This window comes from Populus trichocarpa, chromosome 13, assembly GCF_000002775.5.
Source record: "Populus trichocarpa isolate Nisqually-1 chromosome 13, P.trichocarpa_v4.1, whole genome shotgun sequence".
Lineage (NCBI taxonomy): Eukaryota > Viridiplantae > Streptophyta > Magnoliopsida > Malpighiales > Salicaceae > Populus > Populus trichocarpa.
Window position 1 is genome coordinate 3,450,318 of NC_037297.2, and position 15,164 is coordinate 3,465,481.

The following is a 15,164-nucleotide window of genomic DNA, read 5'->3' on the forward strand; positions in this document are numbered from 1 at the left end:
CTATTTAAGATTACGGTCAAAAGTTGACTAAAATTCAAAAACAAAATTAATTTTTTATATTTTTAAATCATTTTAATATATTAATATTAAAAATAAATAAATAAATAAATATTATTACACTATATTTTTAAATAAAAAATATTTTTAAATAAAAAAACAATCACTACTATATTTTTATTAAAAAATAACTGTCAAATTATATTTAATGTGCTTGTGCTTGTGCTTTTGCTTTTGCTTACGCTTTCATTTTGATTTGTAGCTCTAAAAAAGATGCCGTGTTTTCAAGCCGTCCAAATGGAAGGCTGAATGTTGAATGATTAAAAGTGGGAAAAGTCTGATGGGGCGGCTATGTGTCTTAGTTTGGGCCAACCAACCCCACAAAACTAGGACACTTGACAACGACACTCGCGTCATCCGATGGATTTTCCCTCCTACTGCTTCAGATAACGTGGAAGTATTGTAGCCTGTGTGACCCAAGCAAACAACCACTTGGAGCACCAATCATTTTCACTCTCCTGTAGTGTTTAAATTAATTATTATTATTTTTATACAAATACTATAAAAATGGTATAATTGAATTTATTTTTTTTAGTAAATCTGTAATTTTTTGGGTTTTATAGAAAAATAATTTTCTTAGATTTTTTTTTTTATTCTTGATATATTTATCACTTTGCACTTCATCTATTTATCACCCTTTTTTTATCTTCATTCTTATGTAATTTATTTTAGTTTTTCCCTTTTTTTCTTTATTTTTTTAGAAAAAAAATATTGTTTTTAATCTTTACACTTTGAATATTTATTACTCTACACTTGGATTATTTATATCATTCTTTTTATTCTTGTCTTCATTCTTTTAAAATTTCTCTTTTTTTTCATTACATTTTTTTTAAAAAAATTATTATACAAAACTAAAAGTAAATGATATTTCACTGTAACATTGTCTCGTTTTGTACCATATTTCAAAAAAAAATTAGATCTTATATATTTTTATTAATACATGTAATTTTTATTTTATTTTATTTTATATAAACATTGACTTTTTTATTCACTATTGTATTTTTTATCTTATGCAAAAAAAGTTTGTTAATAACACTTATTCATTCATTCTTTTGCATTAGAAAAAAATTATTTAATCCGCAACAAGACAAGTCAAATAGAAGTATCGACACTTATTCTCCTATTTATTAGCACAAATGGTTATTGATTTATTTAATTAAATGCATATATAGGTTTTTCAATTTATAATTATGATTTTTTTTTTGTAAAACAAATGTTGGAAAAGGTTGTATGTTTTTTTTTTTTGGTAAAAAATATTATCTGATTTGCGGTGAAGCACAAGTTACATAACTAGTACATATACTAAAAGGAAACTCTCTTCCACCGTAAAAGAATGATATAATTGAATTTTTTTATATAATTTTATTATTATAGCAGGTAGTGTAGTGGTGGTAAATTTATAATTTTTTGTTTTTTTTTAAAAAAAAACATTTTTCTTACTTTCTTTATCTATACTTAGCATATTTATCACTTTATATTTGGCCTATTTGTCACCAATTTTTTTATCTTTATTTTTTGTAATATTTTTTTTTAGTTTTTCCTTATCTTCTCTTTACACTTTGTTTTGGAAAAGAATATTTTATTTTATTTTTTACACTTGGAATATTTATCATTATACACTTGACCTATTATATCATTTATTTTGTTATTAGCTTTGTTCTTTTGTAATTTTTCCTTTTTTCTTTTTAAATTATTATTCAAAACTAAAAATAAATAATGTTACACTATATTAATTGCAAAACTAAAAATTATTTTTTTATGAAAAATCAGTGCAATCGCAGCCCCAAACAAACAATATAGTAGAAAGAAGGATTGTGTTGTTTGCTTGTGTAGCCTTGAGTGGGCTTGAGTTCCATGATCCATTACCCGGACTTGTTCTTGTGTGGTGTTATAGTCTATTTTTAATCAATTTAATTATTTAATAACTTGATGTATTTATATTTCTGGGTCACATGAGTTTATCTCATAAAAAATAAAATAGCAATGATAATTAAGGAGTCGGGTTGAGGGAGATAATTATTGATGAAAACGGTAGCGTAGCATTGATAATTAATATGTAAGCATGGGAGAGTACGGTGTGATACCGATTTTTAGGAAGCTGATGGGTAATTCTAGGCATGTAGGGTGGATCTTAATTAGGGTGAGTAAAAAAATAAAAAAAACTGAATTATAAAAAAAACTTGGTTAAATTAATTAGAATATTTTAAAAAATATTCAGTTCGGTTCGATTTCGGTTTCATAAACTTAAAACCAAAAAAATAAAAAAACCAAATCAAGCTGAAACCAACCCGATTAAGAAAGTAAAAAAAAAAACCTCAAAAAACAATGTAGTTCTTAGTTTTTAATATAAAATAACTGAATTGAACCGAACAAAACCAAAACTGGTCGGCTGGGTTTTGGTTTTTAATATAAAATAACCGAACCAAAACCGGTCGGTTTGATCCGATTTTAGTTTTTTTTTGTATTTCATAAAATTTTTAAATAATTATTTTTATAAATAAAAAACAAACCGAAATAAAAATATTCACCTATAATCCTAATCCAGCTGTGACCGGTGATTTATCAAAAGGTACACTCTGACAGCATGAAATATCTTCATATCACCAGTCGGTGATTTTTCTGGGTAGTCTACTTGAACAAGTTTTCCATGCTATATACAATAACGAATTATTCTCCGAAATAGCTTGAGGGTGAAATTCTAGCTGTTTTGGTAACGAAAATTCCCTTACAAAACCCATTAATTATTGCAGGATCAACTATCTTTTTCTCTCTCTTTTTTTTAATTGTAAATCCTTGAAATAGCTTGCATGTAATTTGATTAATCCTGTAAAATTTTAAAATTAACAACCTAGTAAGTTAAATTTTTTTCTTTTTATTAGTCATGAGTTTGTGAAACAGCTTGCGTGCAATTTGACTAGTCTCATAAGGTTTTAAAATTAACAACGGAATAAATCAATTTTTTTTATTAATTATAAGTTTTTTAGACCACTTACGTCTAATTTAACTAATTCCATAAAATATTAAAATTAAAAACTGAGTAAATCTCCAATTACTTTAAAAAAAAACCTTAAAATAATAATTTTTAAATAACAAACTAAAAATCTCGCCGACTGATCAACCCTCGGTATTTGAACAGCCATCTTGTATCCAAAATCCGAATCTCGTAAAACCCCACACCAACCTTTGATATTTGCACTGATGGTAATAGCCTCGTCTCTTCCTCCTGTTTGCACCAAGTCCAACCTCTTGAGGTTTTGGGCGAGGTATCCAGTCAACTTTGCACATAAAATGAATTAGAAGTAAACATTTGGTCGCAGTGCAAGTGGTGGAATATGCTTTTTGGATGAGAGCATATCGGCGGACTAGATATTCATGGCAACCACTAGTAAAACTAGAAATCTTTATTTTTTTTAACTTTGAAATATAACTTAACTAGTCAGATTTTAGATTTACTATTTAATGATTACTAGTTCAAAAAATCCATAAAATTAATCGAAATACATACAAACTGATCAAATATCAACATTAATAATTTTTTTTTTCAGAGAAATATTTTAAGTGTTTGAAAAGGCATTAATCCATAGTAAAGATGGAGTAGCTGGGTATTTATGTAATAGTTTTTTTAAAAGTGTGTTTTTATAAATATATTAAAATAATATTTTTTATTTTAAAAAAATTATTTTTGATATCAACAACTTTAAATCAATCTAAAAATATAAAAATATAATTTTTTTTTAAAAAAAATTGACCTAATAACATAATTCCAAACAGGAGATGAAGAAGGCAATGATTTGAAGGTTTACAAGAGACAGAAAAAACCTAGCAAGGACACCTAACTTTGTGCAGGACACGAGAAGGAATGTTGGATCATCAGACAATCATCGACTACCATTTGCCTGAATAATCTATTTTCAAGCATCATTATAGGCAGGCGGTCCCTTTCTACTTAGTAGAGAATATGTTATTATATCCTTCTATTAAAATAATATCGCATTTTAACTCTATACATCAAAATTCTTATTTAATTCCAGCCCTTCATATATTGATGATGTTCGGATTTAAAAGTTGATGAATGATAACCAATTTTGTTTTTTACTAGAATTTTTTTTTAATTAATGTAGGTGTCCGGGTCAGCTTGCGCGCACCTCAACTAATCCCACGAGCCTTGAAATTAACGATCATATAAGTCTCCAGTGGCCCTTAGATTTACGAGACTCGAACCAGTGACCTCTAGGAAGTAAATCTAGAACCTGACCAGTTGAGTTACACCCTTCAAGGTTATAATTTTATTTTTTCAACATATCAATAAAGTATTTTGGACAAAATATATCTAAAATTTCCTTTTATTATTATAATTATAAGAAAATATAAAAGGTGTGGCATAAACAATGTAACTTTTGCATTGTGGAATTATAATAAATATTTCACTATGAATTAATTTTTAGATTGTTTGAAGGAATAAGTAATTTTTATAAGCATGTAAGTTGTTTTGTATGTATTTTGGGTAAAAAAAACAATTAAAATAAATTTTTGATCATGAGAAAACAGTCGACGCATAGCTCGTCTCATAAAAAAATAAACAGACCTAGAGATGTGAGTTGCCCTAGACTTAGCGCCTAGCCCTTTTTCTGTTTTTTTTTATTAAAAAAAATTCAATTTAATTCTTCACAACTAAATATTTATTGGTTTTCATTGCTTGATTTTTTTTTCCAAATTTCATCTCATTTTTGTGCCCCTCGAAATTTCAAGAGACTTCTTCACTGTGTTAAATAATATACAAAGGGACAAATAGGAGTCACTGCTACGTGGATAGGGAAAGATGTAGCACCATAGTTATGATACACGTAGCTCTCTCTAATTTCTCTCCGAGGCATATTTTTTTGGTGTGCAAAAGATGCGAAGAACACACGTTAAAGTGTACATCCACGCATCCTAAGCGCGTGCGTAACACGTAGCATACCCTTGCTGGCCTGCTTGAAACACGCGCCTAAAGTGTAGCAGTGTATTAATGTGGATTATCCATATTATTTAAGGATCTCATGGCCTCAATAGTATGATCAAGTACAATTAATTGAATGAATTAAAGTATAATTATTTAATTTAATTTTTTTAATTGTATAATGATTTTTATTGTAAATTTCTTAATGTGTTTGTTGTAATCAATTTTTGACCCTTCATTTTATAACATATTTTTAAAAAATAAAAAAAATAAAAAAAATAAAAAATAAAGAACATAACAAAATGCAAGTTAACAAATAGATAATAAAATAAATATAAGAGTTTGAATGTATCATTAGAATAACTTTGAGATATCTTTGCGCGGTTTGTTTTTGTATTTCAAAAGCGTTTTTAAAAAAATTTAAAATTTTTATATTTTTTCTTTACTTTAAATTAATATTTTTTGGTGTTTTTAGATCATTTTGATGCACTAATATCAAAAATAATTTTTAAAAAATAAAAAAATATATTATTTTGATACATTTTTTAGTGAAAAACATTTTGAAAAACAATCGCAACTACACTCCCAAACAAGCTATTCAAAAATAAAAAATAAGAAAATGTGAAGAAGATAAATAGACTAGATGCAAAAAAGATAGAATTAAGTTCATAAAATTTATATGTTTTCTAGGTTTTTATTGAATTAGGAAACTTGAAAAAGTAAAGCAATATTACTTGTAATATATGACTTGCAATGTAGTAGATATTAAAATAAAAATAAATTAAGGAGGAAAGGAGGCAATAGACTAAACATCACGCTCTAAAGAAGGAGAGTAGGAGAGCAAGCACTACTACTCCGTATTCTTCAAAGTTTAGGGACCGTGCTCTGTTCGAAGATAAGGAAAGGGGAAGAGAGAGTAAAGTACAACCCAGTCCTCATTGTTTAGTAAAACCGATCGATTAGTCCTCATTTTATCAATTTTATATTTTTTAAATTTATTTATTGAAAAATGAAATAAGAAAAGAGATGTAAGTAAGATGAAAAACTTTGACAACAAAGTGTTCTGAAAAATATAAAAAAAACCAATTAAGAAAACACATTTGTTTCACGTGAAAGAATTTTTAAGAGGATATTTTTCATGATTTTTTAGTGTTTTTATTGTAAAATATTTCAGTTACTCTCTAAACTCAATTTATTTATTGAAAAATATTTTTAACTTATAAAATTATGGAAATTATTTAATAAATAATAATTTATTTACAATATTATCCTACTATTTTAATCATTATCACTATAACGTCACAACCAATTTCTTGAGGTCGAAACATAAATTTTACAAGTTTTGGCCTTAAAATTTTAAATTGTTCAAGGAAAAATTTGAATTATCTTTTTTTTTTGCACGGGCTCAGGTCCTATCAGCCTCCCCTACTCATTTCCATCATCATTATCTTCGCTACTATTATTAATCCATTTTTATTATCATCACAACTCAGTTATTATCACAATCACCACTATCATTATATTTATCTTTAATATCACGATTATTAAGATATCATAATAAATACATCGTTATCATTAATTTATTATCACTAATTTTTTTAAATCATTACTTATTCTAATATATTTTTCATGTAAGACAATTTTTATATATTAAATGTTTTACTCAAAACAACCACGTTCTAACGAGGACAATTAACATTGGTTCGGTCAAAAGGACTATTAATTATTTTTTATATTATAAGGACTAATTAATTATTTTTAATAAACTATAAGGACTAAGTTACAGTTAACTAAAACGAAAAGAAACAGAAATGCTACCCTCCAAAAAAATAGAAAAGGGAACCTAACCCAAAACCCAACAAACAAAGGTTAGGAGGCAAGACCACGAACATAATCAAGACATCAACTTCCTCTCCTTTCACTCAACTCAACCGCTCTCCTCCTCTTCTCCAAGACGAATTAAAGACTCTCTCTCTCTCTCGCTTTAATAAATTCAATCACGGGTCAGTTTTTTAAATGCTTCTTTGAGGGTGAGAGAGAGTTTTCGAAGGCCCCAGACCCTGCCTCTCTTTCTTTCTCTGTTTTCTCTTGGATACACAAGCACAGTGGTTTTTAGAAAGAGAGACTACTGGATCAAGAGGCGAAAGATCAAAACAAATTGTGGGTGTTGGTGGGTTTTTGAGAATCTTGTTGGAGAAAGAGCTGTTGGTTTAGTTGTAAGAAGTTGAACAAGACTACTTGAAAAAGGAAACAAGATATGTTTGGTGGGTACTGTGAGTGCTTTTGTTGGAGCAACCAAGATTTTTATGATGATGATTTCTACTTGCCAGACCCTCAACCTTTCTCTTTGCCTGCACCTCTTCCTATATGGCCTCAAGGTATCAATACTTCCATACACAAGCTACTTTCTTTTCTTGTTCTTTTTTTAAAAAAAGATGAGCTATTCGTTTGACTATGTTTCTCTAGGAAGCGATATCAACTCTTCATTTCTATTTTTTTGGCTAATTAATTATGGTTTTGGGTGTTAAACTGTTAATTGATGATCGGAATATGCTTTGTATATGCCTTACTCTCCCTGTTTTTTTTTTTTTTTGGTGATCCTTTCTTTCTTCTGATTTTTGACTCAGTTTGCAGTCTTTCATTGTTTCACCAGTGGTCAACTTTGTGTGCTAAATGCCTAAACCTTTTGTAAACCTCTGAAGTTTCCTCTTTTTTTTTTTCTTCCTTCCAGTCAGAACTCAGAAGTTTCCCTTTTGTTTTCCTCTCAATTGTTTCTTTTTATATCTAGCCAGTTACATGTATCAAACAATTACCTAGCAACTTGATTACCATGTGAAGGAATGTAATTATACTTAGTCTAAGGATTATAAGGATTAGAGCTAGAATCGTGATCTGACATTATTATTCTTTTGTTATTATGGATAAGTTTATCTGGCACATGCTTGAACTTGGGTCAAAGCTTTGATAACCTGGAATGCCTTGAAAGTTGAAGCTTGCTCGAAACTTTCAAAACATGGAATTGCTAGATTCTTTTTTTATTGAATTAATTATGAATGGATAGCTATTCTTTTTCTAAACTTTTTATTATTATTTTAAAAAAGAGGTAAGTTGAAGTGTTGTTGCATGTTTTCTCAACTCATTTAAATTGAAATAAACAATTCTTGTAGGTTTAATCAATGCATAAATTCGTAATTCATATTTACTGCAGCTATGCTAAATATTGTTTTACTCTACATACTTTCTGGAATCTTAGAATATCTGTTTGTAAGTAGAAATGATAACGCATTCATTTTCTCAGGTCAAGGATTCGCTGCTGGAAGAATAAATTTAGGAGAAATAGAAGTCGCCAAGATTACCAAATTTGAGAGTGTTTGGAGCTGTGGTCTACTACGTGGAAAATCAAAAGGGGTATCATTTTATCGGCCTGTTGGGATCCCTGAAGGTTTTCACTGCCTTGGTTACTATTGTCAGTCCAATGACCAGCCTCTGAGAGGATACGTTCTTGTAGGTTGTGACTCCAATGCCCACAAGCCTGAAGTTGGCCATATCCATGACTCAGAGGTAGACTCTCCTCTTAGAAAGCCGCTTAACTACTCCTTGATTTGGGGTTCGAATTCAGAGAAGAATGGTGGTGGTGGTTACTTTTGGCTGCCAAATCCCCCAGAAGGTTACAAGGCTATGGGCATTGTGGTCACTAAAAATCCAGAGGAGCCTAAAGTTGAAGAAGTTAGATGTGTTCGAGCTGATCTTACTGAAAGATGTGAAACCAGCGATCAAATAATTTCCTCGGATTCAAAATCTTCCAATCCGTTTGAGGTCTGGAACACAAGACCCCACAGAAGGGGAATGTTTGCTAAAGGTGTTTCTGTTGGGACATTCTACTGCAATGCTTACTTGAGTTCTGATGAGGTACTAATAGATATTGCATGCTTGAAGAATCTTGACCACTCTCAGCCTGCAATGCCAAATCTGGACCAGGTTCATGCACTAATTAAGCATTATGGCCCTACTGTGTTTTTCCATCCGGACGAAGATTGCTTGCCCTCGTCAGTGCAATGGTTCTTCAAAAATGGAGCTCTTCTGTACCAAGATTGCGGGCAGAAGTGTGAACCTATTGATCTTAGGGGCTCAAACTTGCCCAGTGGAGGGGAAAATGATGGTGAATTTTGGATAGATTTGCCAGTTGATGATGCTGCCAGAAATGATGTCATAGCCGGAGATTTAGAGAGTGCTGAGCTTTATGTTCATGCAAAGCCAGCATTTGGGGGGACTTTTACTGACATTGCTATGTGGATATTTTGTCCTTTCAATGGACCAGCCACCCTTAAAATTGGTCTTATGACTATACCAATGACCAAGATAGGACAACATGTGGGTGACTGGGAGCACTACACCCTTCGTGTAAGCAACTTCACTGGAGAACTATGGCAAGTCTTCTTCTCAGAACACAGTGGGGGTCGATGGGTGGATGCTTCAGATTTGGAATTCATTGAAGGTAACAGGCCAGTTGTTTACTCCTCAAAACATGGTCATGCTAGTTTCCCACACCCTGGGACTTACCTTCAAGGATCAACAAAGCTTGGAATTGGAGTGAGAAATGATGTTGCTCGGAGCAAATATTATGTGGATTCGAGCTTAAAGTATCAACTTGTTGCAGCTGAATATCTTGGCGATGGAGTTGTTACAGAACCATGCTGGTTGCAGTATATGAGAGAATGGGGCCCAACCATTGTGTATGATTCGCGATCTGAAATAGATAAGATACTTGATCATCTCCCATTTTTTGTTCGATTTTCAGTGGAGAACCTCGTTGACTTGTTTCCAACAGAGCTTTATGGCGAGGAGGGGCCATCTGGACCGAAGGAAAAATATAACTGGGTGGGAGATGAAATATGCTAGCCAAGGGCCATACAAAGACTTGTTGGCTTACTAGCCTTCCTGCTATTCTTTGTCTATACTTGTTGATAGAGGGTTCGCAGAGGGATAGCGTTTGCATTTGCAGAATGCGTCACCTGGCGACGTTTTCCACAGCACTTCACTATTAGCACGCTTTGCTTGTGACAAAGGCAAGAAAGATTTAGTTTTTGCCTTCAATGTAATGAAGTCCACTCATTACCTTCCAGTGTGTGATTTACCTTCTGATGGCAACTTGCTACCTGTAGGGTATTCTTTGTAAAATGTAGAGGCAGCAAAAAATGTGTTGAGGTGCAGCCAGGTTTGATCATGGAGTGTCATTTTCCACGAAATGTGAAGAATTTGTCAATCCCTATGTGAAAGGGGTCCGGGGAGTGGGGACCAGTAAATTTAGTGATACCGTGCTATGCACTTGTTAGTTATGATTGTGAAGATGATGGATGTATTTTATCACATTAACCTTGCCATGTCTATGAAAAGAAAGGTTTACCACACTGAAGTTTGAAAGGTAACCCCACCTCAATCATAAGCCAGTCTAAACTTTACTACATCGGATGAATGTATTTGGGAAGGGAAAGTGTTGAGACTTGTTTTTCGACAGGATTAGTGTTAGAAATTCGTGGAATATTTTACTAAAATAACTTTCATAACAATTACATCACAAAGGGTCGTGTCATGACCTCAGATTTACACAACCCTACTTCTCTCTGGTATAACCACCACTACCACAGGAGTCAAAAACATTAGTCAATGGGCAGGAACGTGGCGACAAACATTACCGCCAAAAGGAAAGAATTTGAGCTAGCTGCTGCTTCTCTTTAGAAGCAAACTCGATTACATCAGATGTTCAAAACATGAACAGAAACGTGGGGCAATGTTCTTTAGCTTTCCTTGCAATGCCTTCGGAAGTAGCAAGGTAGGAAGTTTCAGATATGGGGGATGCTTGACACAGGTAGCCAGTCTGCTGTTATCAGCCCGTCTAGAGCAAAATGGGCCCCATTTGATATGGGTGGTTTTCACTCAAATTTAGACTCATGAGGGAAACACACTGCTCTTCTTCCCATCCTAATGATCTCTTATATACTTCCCAAGCCATGTCTTGCACCAAGTAAAAGGTTCTGCTAAACAAGGACCTGCATGATGAGTATAAAATAGAAATGATCACATGCTTCAAATCAGGTTTTATCTTAGATTTGTTAAATATGGAGTTTTAATGTCCATCAAATGGTCCAGAAGATTGAAAATTAAGCTGAACTGTCATTGACTCAGATGAGCAACGGACAGATAGTTTTCTTTGGTGATAAATATGGCACCTCTTGTTTTAACTTTTCGTTAAATATGGGGGGGTTAGAAAGTTCTGAGCACTTCAGGCTGAATTATTTTACTGTTTTTAGCTATTCATCATTGACTGATAAAAAATGGTCAGAATTGTTGTCTAAATGTTTTGGAGAGGGAGCCAAACTCGCAAGCATTTCTTAGTCACAGTGTAACACAATCAAGGTCTAAAAATAGACTTACACAACCACATTCCCCTTTCATTTCGCTGCATCCCATGAATCTCAACCCAACAAAACTCCTTCAATTGTTTCTCCAATTTCATCCATGATCATTGTGTCCCTTCTAATCTGGCGCAGAGCAAGTTTAGAGAAGAGGCCACCGTTGCTGCCCCCAGCCAACACTAGCCCCACGATCGCCATAGTAATCAAGCAACATGACTTATAATGCGCATCCTTTTCAGCTTTTAGAAATCAATGTTATATCAGGCCAAGATCTGGCTCCTGTATCCAAATCTATGCGTACCTATGCAATAGTTTGGGTGCATCCAGGAAGGAAACTGTCTACCAAGGTTGACCAAAATGGCCACACCAATCCTCAATGGAATGAAAAGTTTGTGTTCCGCGTTGATGACACATTCATAAATGCTGAAAACTCTTCTATCATGATTGAAGTCTACGCTGCAGCATGGCTACGCGATGTTCAGATTGGATCTGTAAATGTTCTGATAAGCAACTTGTTTCCTTCCCATAACAACAACAACAAAATGCGCTTCGTTGCGCTTCAGGTTCGTCGCCCATCAGGACGGCCTCAAGGTATCCTCAACTTGGGGGTGCAGCTGCTGGACACTACAATGCGCAGCATGCCTTTATACACTGAACTTAGTGTGTCAGCAGTAGGCTTCGATGACCTCATTGATGCGAAAACCATCGGTCAAAGCCTTGAAGAAAAGAGTGCAAAGTTGCGTCGCACGCAGAGTGACCAAACTGACCAGACCATCTCTGATAAATCTGGCATAAAAGAGAGTGGTGTCAGGTCACTTGGTGGCTCGTTGATTAATTCTTCGGTGGTGAAACGAGATAATGGCAATGGCAATGGCAATGGCAATGGCAATGGAAATGGAAATGGAAATGGCGCCAATGGTAGCATGATCAATGGATCACTTTGCTCTGATGTGGGGCCTTCCGCATCTGTTGTAGCAGCAGCAATTGCTAAAGGATTGATTAAAACACCAGCAAATGCTGTTCAACACGATACAGATGGCGCAAGGAGCTCAGTTGTTGAGGATTGGACCGAAAATGATAGTATCGAAGGCCTAAGAACAAAACTCGAGAGATGGAGAACTGAACTTCCTCCAATTCATGATAGTGATCTTCGAAAGATGCAATCGAAAAGTAGACGTAAGAAGCATAGACGGAGGACAGAAGGTGGGGGGTTGTTTACATGTTTCGGTTTCGGATGTGAAATTTCCATTACTTGGGGTGGGCGTAATAACAAGAAGAAGAATGGCAATGGCAAAGTCTGCCATCTTAGCTCTGTGGACAGTCAATCATATTTATGAGATGATAATGAGAGCGTGTCCATCTCTTCTTAGCCAAAACAAATGTTGGAAATAACTTGAAACAAGTCATGGTGCTTGTAAGGTTTTTTCTAATTGTCCATGCTTGTTATTATATATATTTGCAAACCTGTTTGCTGCAATGGATAAAGATGAGGATCGCAGCCTATTAGTATATATATTTGGAAATATCTTTATTGCTGTGTTTTGGCAGGATAGATAATCGCAGCCTGTTGTTGAACTTGAACATCATTTCCAGTATTCTCTGCTTGGCTTGTTTTGCTTCTCCTAAGAACCCTTGCATGCTCGAGTATAAATTGATTTACAGTGACAGATTGCTGCATTGTCAAAGAAAGCCTTAATGAGAGGGAAATAAATGCACCAATGCTGGGTGGTGTTTATAAATTTAACACCGCAAGTTGATGATCCCTTCTAACAGCTTGCAAAATTAAACCAAAGAAATTTTCAAAAGCTATCTCTCAATGATCTTGACAGATGCATCTTGATTCCTTTGTCCCTCACCAAACCTTCCCCTTTTCTAAACCATGCAGCCAGTAGCACCAACCACACATAATGTAGACAAATGAAAGCAAGTACACTCTACAACTATAAGTTATGACAGTTTGCAAGTAACGTAGAAAAAAGCTAACATATTAACACAGCTAGCTGCCCCTCCAGCCCTCCTCCCTCCAAACTCTCTCTTATGGCTAATGCTGATTCAAAATCCAGGCCACCCAATGAAGAATCAAGAACAATCACCGAGTATAGAGAGTGTTGGCGTAACCATGCCATGTTGACTGGTGGCTCTGCTGTTGATGGTTGTGGAGAGTTCACTCCGAAAGGTGATCAAGGTACTAAAGAAGCTTTCATCTGTGAAGCTTGTGGTTGTCATAGAAATTTTCATAGAAAACAGTTGATCAAGAATGGTATAATCATTCTTGATACTCACCTTTCACCTCCTCCATGTAGACTATATGGTGCTTCTATGTGGGTAGAAAAGAATGCTTCAGGGTTTCATCCATTGTCTTCCCTTCCACTCACTTCACCTCCTCCTTCCTGTTATCTACGTACCTCAGTCAGTGATCAAGAGTCTCTGGTCTACGTACCGCCTCCTCCTCCTCCTCCACGCAAGCCTGAGAAGAAAACGAAGGCAAGAAAAGGGCCTAAAAGAGGCACCTTAATGCACAACAAGAAATGAGGTGAGGCCATTTTTTCTCATCCACCAAAATAATTTGGGCTTTATGGTAGCTTCAAGGCTATAGGCTGTAATGTCCCCCCGCATATAAAAAGGTCAATAATTCTCTCCCTCATCATGATTTTGTTAAATAAATTTTGCCAAAAGAGAAGGCAGCACCACCATAAACTATCCATTTCTTGTTTTGTTTGAGAGTTTGATTGTCTAGAAAACATAAAATAATCCAAGCCATGCTGATCTAGTCATTTCAAGCACTTCAATGTGTTTTGGTTGGTAAATTTTGAAGCTTGGGATCAGAAAAGTGTCTTATCCCATCTCTTCATTTATGATGCTGATGACTCTTAACACCAATTATATGTTAATTAAGGCATTGATTGCCTAGATAATTTCTTATGGGAGATTTATGCTTAGAATTAAGCTATGTTTTTCATAAATATATACAAAATTAAACCTCCAATACCAAGATCACTAAGGTCTGAGCTGAATGTTAATGAAGTTTATTGCAAAGTTTAACCTCTAAACCAAATCTAATACAAGCCTAATTTTCTTCTTCTTTTCTTTATTTGGCCCAACTTTTATATATATATATATATATAAACAACTATTGCCGAAATATTTATTCTCAAGAAATTTAACATATATTTACTATTCATTCTCCACAATCTAATATATAATTTTTTTTTTCAAAATAAAAACTTGAAACAATATTATTTTAATAAAAAAAAATTTAAAATAAAACTCAGGTCAAGAATTTGATGTTTCAACTCCTACACACCTTAGTTTTTTTTTACGGGGTTCCTAGCCTAGAAGCAATTTTTTAATTTAAAATAAATTCTTCTTTAAATTAACAATTACAATACTATTTAAACAATCACTCAATTATGCCATGCTTTTAAATAATATTAGATATTTTTATGATTATATTTGTAATAACTTTATTAATAATTATATATAAGCATAATATTCAACAAATTATAAAACAAATTTGCATATGAATATTTAATGAAAATAAAATAGATATTAGTTCTCACGAATTAAATGTTCTTTTTATTTTTTTATACAAACATATAAAAAAATGAAGAAGTGATTTTTTTGTTTAAAACAAATATGCTAAGAATAAATAAAAAAAATATGTTTTTATCAAAACAAATTAATAAAGAAATGAGATTTTTATGTAAAAAACATTTTGTCCTCAATTTAAATTATTGAGATTATTATGATTATTT

General features: G+C 33.0%; 3 protein-coding genes across 3 annotated transcripts; all 3 read left to right on the top strand.

The window, feature by feature from the left end:
• The first annotated feature begins 6,842 nt into the window (after positions 1-6,842).
• Positions 6,843-10,402, top strand: LOC7474632 (hypothetical protein At1g04090). Its single transcript, XM_002319078.4, has 2 exons — positions 6,843-7,374; positions 8,295-10,402. Exons 1-2 carry the CDS (start codon positions 7,254-7,256, stop codon positions 9,893-9,895), a joined length of 1,722 nt encoding a protein of 573 aa, XP_002319114.1. The 5' UTR covers positions 6,843-7,253; the 3' UTR covers positions 9,896-10,402.
• A 126-nt stretch (positions 10,403-10,528) lies between these two features.
• Positions 10,529-12,920, top strand: LOC7487712 (uncharacterized). Its single transcript, XM_024583566.2, has one exon. The coding sequence runs from the start codon at positions 11,622-11,624 to the stop codon at positions 12,744-12,746; it is 1,125 nt and encodes a 374-aa protein (XP_024439334.1). The 5' UTR covers positions 10,529-11,621; the 3' UTR covers positions 12,747-12,920.
• Positions 12,921-13,139: 219 nt separating this feature from the next.
• On the top strand, positions 13,140-14,331 carry LOC112323858 (zinc-finger homeodomain protein 3-like). Its single transcript, XM_024583567.2, has one exon. It carries the CDS (start codon positions 13,447-13,449, stop codon positions 13,939-13,941), a length of 495 nt encoding a protein of 164 aa, XP_024439335.1. The 5' UTR covers positions 13,140-13,446; the 3' UTR covers positions 13,942-14,331.
• Positions 14,332-15,164: the final 833 nt, after the last annotated feature.

What these genes read in the sequence shown, in the direction of transcription:
- LOC7487712 (XM_024583566.2), top strand. Translation starts at nt 11,622, where the DNA reads ATGACTTATAATGCGCATCCTTTTCAGCTTTTAGAAATCAATGTTATA.
- LOC112323858 (XM_024583567.2), top strand. Translation starts at nt 13,447, where the DNA reads ATGGCTAATGCTGATTCAAAATCCAGGCCACCCAATGAAGAATCAAGA.
- LOC7474632 (XM_002319078.4), top strand. Translation starts at nt 7,254, where the DNA reads ATGTTTGGTGGGTACTGTGAGTGCTTTTGTTGGAGCAACCAAGATTTT. An exon ending in TCTTCCTATATGGCCTCAAG is followed by an intron (nt 7,375 to 8,294) that starts GTATCAATACTT and finishes TCATTTTCTCAG; the next exon opens with GTCAAGGATTCGCTGCTGGA.